Below are 11477 nucleotides of genomic sequence, written 5' to 3'. Positions count from 1 at the left end.
GTGTGATCAACTTTGAATACTATGAGAAGAGACCTAACCAAGTGAGTAGTAGTTATTTGTTTAAAGTATCCATTCACTCTTTTAGAAGTTTTAGATTTAAGGAAAACTGTTAAGATAGTACAAAGAGTTCTCACATACACCCACCTATTTCCTTACTATTAACATCTTACATTAATTATCGTACATTTCTCACAATTAATGAACCAATATTGATACCTTACTAAATAAAGTCCATACTTGATTCAGATTTCCTTAGTTTTTACCTAATGGCCTTTTACTGCTCCAGGATCCCAATCAGGGTCCCACATTACATTTAGTCATCAAGTCTCCTTAGGTTCCTCTTGGCTGTGACGATTCCTCAGACATTTCTTGGTTTTGATGACCTTGACAGTTAATTACAGTTTTTATGACATTGACCTGACCTTAATTGGTCAGACACTTTGCAGAATGCCTGTCTATTGGACTTTTTCTGCTTTTCTTTTTTCAGTATTAGACTGGGGCTACAGGTTTACGGGTGGAAAATTACAGAGGTGAAGTGCCATACTCACCACATTGTATCAAGGTACAAACTATCAACATGCCTTATATCATTGTTGATGTTACCTTGATCACCTGGCTGAGGTAGTGTTTGTCTGGTTTCTGTAATATAAAGTTACTCTCCTCCCTCTCCCTTTTCATACTGTACTCTTTGGAAGGATGTCACTATGTGAATCCCACTTTTTTTAATCTTTTTTTTTTGCCACGCCACGTGACTTGCAGGATCTCAGTTCCCCGACCAGGGATTGAATCCGGGCCACAGCAGTGAAAGCCCAGAATCCTAACCACTAGGCCACCAGCGAACTCCCATACGTGAATCCCACACTTAAGGAGTGGGGATTTATGCTCCACCTCCTTGAGGGCAAAATAACTGCATAAATTATTTTACCTGTTTACTTTTTATCTATCCCCTTAAGTGTCATTCTCTTGAGTCTGAAATACTCAATTCTGAACTAATTATTTACAAAGTAGTAACACATTCCATTGCTAAGCATAAAGAACATTGTAATGGAAGCTAAACGTTTTCTAAAGCTCTTTAATAACCAAATAACTATTCATCCTTACACCATCCCTGTGAAAATTTACAGTTCCTCTTCTGCTACTTTTGATGTGCTATTTTTGCTTTTAGAAACTAACAAACAACAAATTTCCCCTTTCAATACTAAAATTAGACCTAGTGTTTAGAGTATTTCTCTGAAATTGATATTATCCTGTAGAACTCCAACCCATACAAGCTATAGAGATGCTATCGTGGTGCCATGATCTTAAAACAAAGCCAATACAAGTTATTAACTCATTTAAAAATTATATACCTATATCTATATCTATCTATACATATCTCCTATACCAAGGCATATTTAAAATAAACTAAAATTCATAAAATTACAACATGCGTTCTTTAACTGGTAGGTGTGGGTTTATTCTTTTTTTTTTATTTTTTTTTATTTTATTTTATTTTTGACTGTGTTGGGTCTTCGGTTCGTGCGAGGGCTTTCTCTAGTTGCGGCAAGCGGGGGCCACTCTTCATCGCGGTGCGGGGACCGCTCTTCATCGCGGTGCGCGGGCCTTTCACTATCGCGGCCCCTCCCGTTGCGGGGCACAGGCTCCAGACGTGCAGGCTCAGTAGTTGTGGCTCACGGGCCCAGCTGCTCCGTGGCATGTGGGATCTTCCCAGACCAGGGCTCGAACCCGTGTCCCCTGCATTGGCAGGCAGATTCTCAACCACTGCGCCACCAGGGAAGCCCCTGGGTTTATTCTGATATGGCCTGCTGATGCACAAACTCCCAACCTTAAGTCTCAAATATATTTATATATATCAACAACGTAAGTTTCTAACAAGGGTGAAAGTGGTCTTTCTGAGAATCATTTACATGTTGTCCAATTCAGCACACTGGGTAACTTTATGAGGACTCACCTGAACAATGTCCCTTAGACCTCAGTGTGAAGAAAAATTCTGTTTTTGAAAAATTATGTGGTCACTTCCCCTTTCCTCTCCCTATAGTCAAGTGTGTGCTTGACCTCTATAAAGTGGCAAGGATGTTGGGAAAAGTTGTTAACTCTGTGTACTAACATCTTTGAGTTAATTTTACTCTTATGTGTCTCCCCAACCCCTTAGCACTGATAACATTATATACGTGTTTTTGTAAGCTGTTTCAGATCCTATTTGGAGGAAGGCAAGGTAGCAGAAAATAAACACATAAATAGAGTGTGTAGTATTTTGTGAGTCGTGGCAAATAAACCAAGCAGTTCCCAGAAGGGAAAACAAAGTGAGAGAATTGCTTCCAAAAATGAAAAAGTTGAGTTGATGAAAGTGCCAAAATTCTTTGGAACTGTCTTAGAACTTTCTGAAAACTTGGACCAAGAACTTTTATTATGTGAAATGAAAAACTGAAGAAGTAAAACATATACATCGAATGAAGTGAATTCTCATCGATGGCACTCATGGCTATCATCCCTGAATCTAGACCAAAAGTTCCAGATTTTGCTCAATTTAAGACAAACCTCTTTTAACTTATACTTGAAAGAAAGCAATCCAGATCCTCCCTCCCGCCATGTGATATTACTCTCCCATCCATCATCCTTCCAAAATGGACATTTTGAGACAATTTACAGTCGCACCGTTTCCATCCTATCGGGGTTCTTGGCTTTGACATTCAAAAGGAGGCTGGAGGCGCGGTGGGTACCTCCGGCGCTCCGCGGTGAGCGTCCTTTAAAGACGCCGCCAGCCAGCGCCGCTGTAACCCCGCGCACCGGCCGGTCGCCGGCTCCTGTCCCTTTCAATCTGCGCCGAAGCGGCGGCCGGATCCCGGGGACTCCCCGCGCTGGGAATCTCCCGCCAGCTGCGCGCTGCGTCCCGGCGACTGCAGGAGCACGTGGAGAGGCCGGGTAGTCAGACCGGCAGCTCCAGCCCAGCCCGGCGGCGAGATGGAAGGTGAGCCTCCAGCCCGCTTCTTTTCTAAAGGGTCTTTAAAATACTCTACCGGTGCACGCAGCAGAGAGAGTTCCTTCTGAATCTCGGTTTTGCTTCTATTTATTTCTTTTGTCAAAAGTAAATATGAGGCATTTCAGAGGGCAAAGCGTGTCGGTTCTCATACATCTCTCATTTGCTCCCCTTCCCCCCCACCCCCCGACTTTGGACAGTGATAACTTCTCCACAATTTTATTTCTTAGGGGTTGTCAGGGGTCAACTCTAAGTCTGCAGAGGAAGAGTACTTATGGGGTGTCCCTGAAATGGCAGCAAACCTGAGTTGGAATAACTAATCCTTTTGTATGATTTTTTCGTCCATGGCTTCACTGTCTATTGGAATTAGGCTAACCTGAGTGACTTCTTTAGAATGAAAGGTGACTTTTTTCTTCTAAGGGTAAAGGCTGTCATATGGGAAGGTAAATTTTAAAGTGTTGGCGCTTATGGTTCCCTTGGAACTCGATCTTCTAATGATAACTTCTTTACTCAAAGCAAAAATCAGGCTCACATTGTTTCATTTGAATTAATTTTGAAAGTCATAAAACTATCCTCGCTTCTCAAAAATTATTTAGTATGTACTTCCTTGGGATAATTAAAATTTCACCCTACTATTGTAAACTTTTCAGTGGTCTTTTCAACAAGTGTTTCTAAAACCTTGAAAATGGCAGACGCATCTCAAATTGGGGGGAGGTGGTGACAGAAAATCAGAATTTGTGAGAAATGTATTCATTCTATTAATAAATGAGATACTGACACCTAATTAAAATGTTAACTTGATAAATATTACGAATAGCATGGACATTTTCTTCATAATAATCAAAGGCTCTTATTGCCAATGAACCTTGATCTTTGGCAGCTTTAGGTCTAGGGTATGTGAAGTTATTAAAACTTGACTGAATACTTTAGGACATGAGATAAATTTTGTTTCACAGTATAATTGAGTGCAGTACTGTGGTCTTAAATCCTCAATTTGCACGTGGGTATGTTTATAATTTTTTAAAACTGGCTTGGCCCTTATATACATTTTTTTCCCTCTAAGTAGAATGCCAAATGATAAGTCAATGAACAGTATGTATGTAGAAAATTTTAAATGACCATTATTGAATAATACTTCGTGTTTTCTCTTATGCAAAACTCTTTCTGTTTTAAGTTTTTAAAAATTATCAAGGTTTAAAAATAACTGAAAAATTTGCACTTTGACTATTTGAAAAATGGTTTATGACGTGTAATTTTTAACATGTAAAGATTTCATTGGCCAAGAACAGGAAAAAAATTAGGTTGCTGTACACTATGAAAAAATAATTTTAAAAATTCTCATGCTTTAATTATTACAAATGAATTGCTGAATTTGTCTTTGTGAAGTTATAGATCAATACTTTAACACTATTTTTTCCTAGTCTTAATCATTTCACTTCTCAAGAATAACATACAGAATACTGTAAGACAGTGGAAACTGGAATGTTTCTCTGTAAATGTTAATACTTCCGAATTCATTTATTTAATGTGAAATAAAGAAATTATTAACTAAATAGCATAATTTAAGATATTAAAGCCCTAACAAAGGCTTTTAGATAAGTCTGAATAAGAAGGGAGTGAAAACTTGTGTAGAATTTGATTTGGAATGAACAGACTATAAATGGAAAGAGGTAGAATATAGAATTGGATCAGTGATAAGTTGTGAGTTTAGACGAGTAGATTTTATTCATAGGTCCATACAGATAGATGTTATATGGTATGCTTAATGCAAAAACTTCAACACTTAAATCAAAAAATAAAATTAACAAAAAGGTTAGTGATGTGAATTTGGCTATTCTAACATCAGGTCCTTGAGGACCAGAGTATTTGATGTAGCAAAATATCTGGTTCATTATAACCACCCAAGATTGGCTAATCTGGCTCATGTATTTGATATTTAAATAAAGTACTTTCATATTATCTTGATATTTTGGTCTCAATCTAGAATTTGACCTATAGTGTATGCCTCTCATTTCTTGGCAATATAGCAAGTAGAGTACTTTATGGAATACTTTTATTTTCTGCCTAATTTGGGGGTCAAATTAATATGCTATAGTTTATTGTGAAATGTGAGGCTACATAGTCATTCCTTCAGCATATAAAATCTTTTTTAAAAATTCATTCATTTTTTTCATTCATTACCAGACATTTATTGAGAGTTTCTATGTGTGAAGATGTCAGATGAAATAAGCTTTTGAAATAGAAAGTTTGTCATGTAAAAATGAAAAGACTTAATGCATATAATAAATCAAAAACTATAATTTTTTTCTTTTCTCACAATTTGTGATCCTAAATATTTTTTATCCAGAGATTCTTTATGTTACTAAATTTTGTTATTTTTGCTGTAATAATATCCCTTCTGTCTGATATGGTTGAGAAATGGGTGGTTCACAAATAATGAATTTTACAGGTATTGGCATATTTCTCATTTAATATATGACCTTTTATTTCAACAATATTGGATAGAAATCTAAGAGTATTTATTACACAGCCCCCTGCTTTATAAACAAGGTCCACAAGAGAAAACTTTATCTTGGTGACCCAGGCTCACTGTTTTGACCATCAGGTAATGCATTGTTCTATAGTATTTTCTCACGGGGTTTTGAACTGTGTAGAGCTGAATGCCCCTACACTAAATATTCCCAGGTTATTGTGTAACTTTTGTTTCCTTCTTGATGTCAGCTTCTCACCACATGGCTTTCGTGGTAGCCATTTTTCATTTCTGGGTTTCTTTCTATGCTCTGGATGGTTGGGATTTACAGATATATAGCCTCCAGATGGTGGAGTTTACTAGCCCTGTATTATGAACATGTGAAGGTTGAAATGGTAACATTCAAAGGAACAAAAGCCGCAGAAAGGCCATGGGGTCCAGGTAGAACACAATTTTAGAAAATTCCTGTTTGTGCTTCCTATAATCCAATATGCTTTTTCACACTTCCATGTCTTTGCTAAAAATTTCACCCCATTCTTTACCTAGTTATGCCTACTCATCTTTCGAGACTCTTTTGAGGCATTATCACTGTGAAGGACCTCCTCATGACTTTCCCTGGTGGTCATTTTTTTGAAAAGTGGTCACCACTTTTCCTGGTGGTCATTCTACTCAGTCCCGTCACCTCCCTCCAGCTAGGCTAAGGACCTTTCCTTACTGTGCATACTTCTGCCAGTTGTATTGAAATTATTTATTGATTTAAGTGTTTATTCCCCCACTGGTCTTTAAGCTTCTGAGGGCAGAAACTCTGTCTTATTTTTGTATGCTCAGTGCTAAGAACAGTTTCTGGTTCATAAAAGACCTTCAGAGTTTGTTGCGTTCAGTTTTTTAAATGGTGCTGAAAAGTAATTTTCATTATGTTTATTGTGATGCCTTTTATTTAATTAATTTTTGTGAGTAAGGGATTGGTGCTAGCAATTCTTTGTTAGAACTCAGAAAAATTTTAAAGTACTTAAGTGGTATAACAGAAAGAGAAAACTTAGAAAAAAATGTTACTGGTTTTTAGGCTAGAATATCACTTAATGCTAAATCTTATCTTTACATCAGCAGATTTCAGGATCACATATTAGTCCATTAAAATATGGATCAAATATGAGGGGAAATTTGCTTTCTCCATCAGTAAGATATATAGATGGTGCTATAAAATTAGCATACATCTTTCCAGTGATGCCTTTTTTAATACATTGTTATAAGCTTGTCATCAATGTATAAATGTATATATTTACACTTACTTAGGACTAAAAGATTATTGGTAGATCTTTTACCAGACACCCAATATTAATAGGCTGCTGATTCAAGCTGTAGTTCTAGACCATGTATGAGAAGAGCTGAGTGATTAACACAGAAACCAGCCTGTAGTAAGTGCCCAAGAAATGCTTTTTGGGTGTGCTAAATATTCATTAATTATTGTGAAAAGAGACTCTAAACATCACAAGGACATAGAGTATACTCTGCTATCAAGCTTTTGAAAAATACAACTCTCTCATTAACTGGTACATTCATAGTAATTAGAAATCATAAGGATGACCCTAAGGCCTTTTGAATCACTTTTTTCAAAAGATGAAATGATGAAACAATAATTATATTTCTATTATATGTGGATTATTTGAAAAGTGATCTACATATAACTATTAATTATTATTGCTATATAATCTATCAAAATATTTTAATCCCCAGTGATCCTGAATGAGATCATTTTTTCAGCCTTAATTGAAATCTGCTTTTTGCATCCAAAATTAAAGTTCTTAGAGTCCAGAGTGGTGTAAGGTAAATAGAAATAATTTGGAGTTGATACCATGTTATATTGGATATGTGTCTCATCTAGGAGATATAAAAAACTAAGTGTTTAATAAGGGATATGAAACAGAATAAAAGCATTTTTAGAGCAGTACTTTTTACTCATTGTCAAAAATTCAAAATCAGCTTACCTCCTGACTTATATCAATGGAATTGGCAACATATCACAAATTGTATTTATTAACAAGTGTTCTTAGAGATAACATTTTTGGCACATCAGGTTATTTGTAGGTTTATAAAAGAAACTTTTTTAAAATAAGAGAAATGGAAAACATTTCAGTAGCATCACTGATGAAACAGCGCATAACAGTATTTTCTACTCTTAACTCTTAATTATCTAAGGATTATTTATCTAGGTGTCTTGCTTATTTTGGTCATTAGTACACCTGTAGCCCCGTCTAGACTGTCAAGTTCCAAAGTGTAAGGATCTTTTTATCACCAGTGATAACTAGTACCCAGCCTAGTCCGTAGCACATAGTAGGACTGTAGTCATATTTATTGAATAAATTAATGAATGAGTTGCCTGCGTGTTTGGTCATTTGACTATTTATTTGTTCAGCTTTTATGGTAAAGATAGTGAAGAAAATAGTGACATGGAAACTAGTTAATTTTGCTGGTTAATTCGTCAGAGGTGCTGTTAAAGGTTTGATAGAAGAGTTTGGAATGTTGGCTAAATCCCACAGGATGAACACTATTATCTTTTTCTAATCCAATATTGGCTCTACTCTGGGCAAAATAATGTAGTGAAATCTAACTTTTGGGTTTGTTTAAAAATTTTGCTACATTCTTTGCAGTGTTTCAGTGAAGCACTGCAATTCCCATAGTAAACTATTTCTTCACAACAAATGTGTTGCTTCTTAAAGTTGAGAATAACATATTTTACTTAATTTGAGTTCTGTATCACAGCACTATCAGTTTATTTGCAAAGTATTATCTATTTGAGAGACTATTGACATATCAGAATATTTGGCACATCTGAACAATTTTACAAGAGCAAGTATGCACAGGAAAAAAAATACCAGTGCAGAACCACAATCTTACTCATGACACACTTATAAATTTTTAGTATTTTCAAAGGGTTGGTTAAAAAGTTTTATTTTTAGGTCAGAATATAAATTTTTATATGGATAATCCTCAGTGCATTAATATTTGGTAAATGATATGCATGAAAGTCAAATGAAATTTAAATCAAGCCTCTGATGTACATTTGTGGTGCTATCTACACTGTATACAAGCATATAATCAACTATTAATGAGCATTAACAAATGGTTCTTTAATTACAGAAATAAAGGCAGATGATGGGGAAAATGATTAATTGTTAAATATTAGAAAAATTAGTTTTTCAGACTGTAGCTATTATATTTTACATCAGCTATGATACAACTCCACGTCTATAAAAAATATTTATAGGTTGGTGAGCATGATCTTTTTTTCTGGTCCACAGAGTCTATTTTTTTCCTGTGCATATTTGCTCATGTAAAATTATTTAGGTAAGAATATCACTGGAGAGACCACTGCTAGGTCTACCTACCTGTTGACCCTTTCCTTCCTTTGCCACAGATCAGTACCTGGCAGCCTTTTAGGAAGCTGTTCCTCATTCTAGGTTGGAATCTCTCTCTTTTCTGAAACTTAATAATATTTTATGTCATCTAATGACTGCTAGAACCTAACTGCATTTTATGTACAAACATAAAGTATTCTTGCATGGTTTTAATACAATCTAAATTGTTTAAGAATGCAACTACTATATAAATTAAGAGAAGATGATTCTTTCTTTAGTTCGGAGCCAAGACTTTTGCCATTATTGATGCCGCCTGTATCTTGCATTTTTTGTCTCTTGCATTCATGATGATTCTATAAACACATCTGACCACCTTCTTATTATGTCTTCTAGAATAATTGTGCTGGTACATTTACATATTAAAATACAGATTATTTTATTATCATTTATTTCACCTTTATGTTACAGTTAGGGCTTTATTTTTAGACAACTTGGATATGTGGATAGGTTATATTTAACTTACGATAGTAAAGAGGTATTATATTTTTTCTAAAAGAGGGGGCACTTGGTCTTGGTAAGGCTGAGAACCACTTTAAGTTTATTATACTACGAGAGACCAGCCACAGTCTGAATAAGATGATGTGTACGAAAATCACCTTTCATCTACTAGACACGAAGTTAGGGTCTGTTTAATTCATAAATCATTTACAAGGATCCTTTAGACCCTTGCTAATCTGTAAGTATGGTCTATGGGCAAGCAGCATTGGCAACATCTGGAACATGTTACAAATGCAGAATCTCAGGCCAGACTTGCTGAATCAGAATCTGCATTTTAACAAGATTCCTAGGGCATTCTTGTGCACACTAAAGTCTGACAAGCATTGCCCGCAGTTTGAAAAGTATTAGTGAAACTTATTCTCACTCTCATAGCACATGTTGTATTAGTAGTGGATCATCTTTTTATATGTATTTAGAATATTTTTTTATTGTTTAAATGCTGGTTTTAAAAGATAGCTGAGCAATGAAAGTTTTAGAACATTCAATTTTGACTTACCTTGTAATACAACATTTATAACACAATATAATTCAAAAGCCAGAAATCTTTATTCATTCATTCCTCATTCAAAAATATTTATTGAATGCCTGTTATGTGTCATGTATGCAAAATATTGGCAATACAATGGTGAATAAGAGAGCAGTGCTTTTGCCCTCATGGAATTTACAGTCAGATGAAGAAGATAGCTTCCCAAACAAATAAATCCCCAATGAAATAATTAAAATTATTTGACGTGCTATGAAGGAAAGTGCTAAAATGGAGAATAATGGTCGGGGCAGGGTTGGTGAACCTCTCCTCTGAATAAAAGGTCTGGCTAGAGATAGAAATTTGGTTATCCTCAGCCCATAGATGATATTTAGTGCCATGGGAATGATTAGGATCACCTAAAGAGAGAATGTATTGTGAGAAGGGGGCTCAGGTTTGAGCCCTGAGAAGCATCTTATTTAGGTGGTCAGATAGAGGAGGAGGGGCTAGCATGAGAGGAACAGCACGGCAAGAGGGGTGAAAAACCAGCAGAGTGTGGTGTAACAGAAATTCAGGAGAGGGGAGTGTTTCATGAAGGAGTGGGTGGTTAGCTATGTTGAATATTGCTGGAAAATCAAGTAAGGTGAGGACAAAAAGTGTGGGTTGGCTTTGGCAACATAAAACTTGCTAGTGACCTTAACAAAAGTGTTTTTTTGTGGAGCTGTGGGGATGGAAACCAAATTGAAAGGTTAAAGTGGGAATGGGAATAGAGGAAGTAGAAACATTGTTATAGACCATTTCCCCCAGAAGTTTAGCTAGGAGGTAAAGCGGAGAAATAAGTGGGGCTGTTGCTGGAGAGAAATGTGGATGTGGATGGAGAGATTTTGTTTGTTTTTGTTTTCCAAAGATGAATGACACAAACTATCTGTAGCCTAAGTTTAGTGAAAAAAAATCAAAGATCAAAATTGAAACATCTTTTTTTAAAAAATAAATTTATTTATTTATTTTTGGCTGCGTTGGGTCCTTGTTGCTGCGCGTGAGCTTTCTCTAGTTAAGGCGAGTGGGGGCTACTCTTCGTTGCAGTGCTCGGGCTTCTCATTGCAGTGTCTTCTCTTGTTGCGGAGCATGGGCTCTAGGCGCGCAGGCTTCAGTAGTTGTGGCACGTGGGCTCAGTAGTTGTGGCATGTGGGCTCAGTAGTTGTGGCTCGTGGGCTCTAGAGCACAGGCTCAGTAGTTGTGGTGCACGGGCTTAATTACTCCGCAGCATGTGGGATCTTTCCAGACCAGGGCTCGAACCCGTGTCCCCTGCATTGGCAGGCAAATTCTTAATCACTGCGCCACCAGGGAAGTCCTGAAACAGATCTTGAAATCTCAATTCTCAGGAAAATTTGATTGAAGAATTATCTATCATTGAAAATATCTTCATATTTATTTGGTACATAACATGTAAATAAATTTCCTGTCAGAATTTTTATATGGCGCCCATTCAGTGGATGGTTGGTATAGATATAATCTATAAAGACGCTATAGAAGACTCATGAGAAACCCTTGAAATTCAGACTTTTTTTTTAAAGTGGGAAGATAATGCTATAATTGCATTTCTAAGGCTTGGGATTTTTTTTTTTTTTTTTTTTGGCCGCGCTGTGTGGCTTG

At 36.2% G+C, this 11477-nt stretch overlaps 1 protein-coding gene across 1 annotated transcript in view; it reads left to right on the top strand.

Annotated features, from left to right (window-relative positions):
* The first annotated feature begins 2750 nt into the window (after positions 1-2750).
* Positions 2751-11477, top strand: part of IKZF3 (IKAROS family zinc finger 3) — an 81134-nt gene continuing 72407 nt past the window's right edge. The window contains exon 1 of the mRNA XM_036837045.1: positions 2751-2968. Coding sequence (XP_036692940.1) covers positions 2962-2968 — 7 coding nt within the window. The 5' untranslated portion in view covers positions 2751-2961. The remainder of the gene's footprint in view (positions 2969-11477) is intronic.

Source organism: Balaenoptera musculus, chromosome 20 (genome assembly GCF_009873245.2).
Source record: "Balaenoptera musculus isolate JJ_BM4_2016_0621 chromosome 20, mBalMus1.pri.v3, whole genome shotgun sequence".
In the NCBI taxonomy this organism is placed as follows: domain Eukaryota; kingdom Metazoa; phylum Chordata; class Mammalia; order Artiodactyla; family Balaenopteridae; genus Balaenoptera; species Balaenoptera musculus.
Note: the sequence above shows the minus strand (reverse complement) of the source record. Positions and strands in the feature narration are given on the sequence as shown.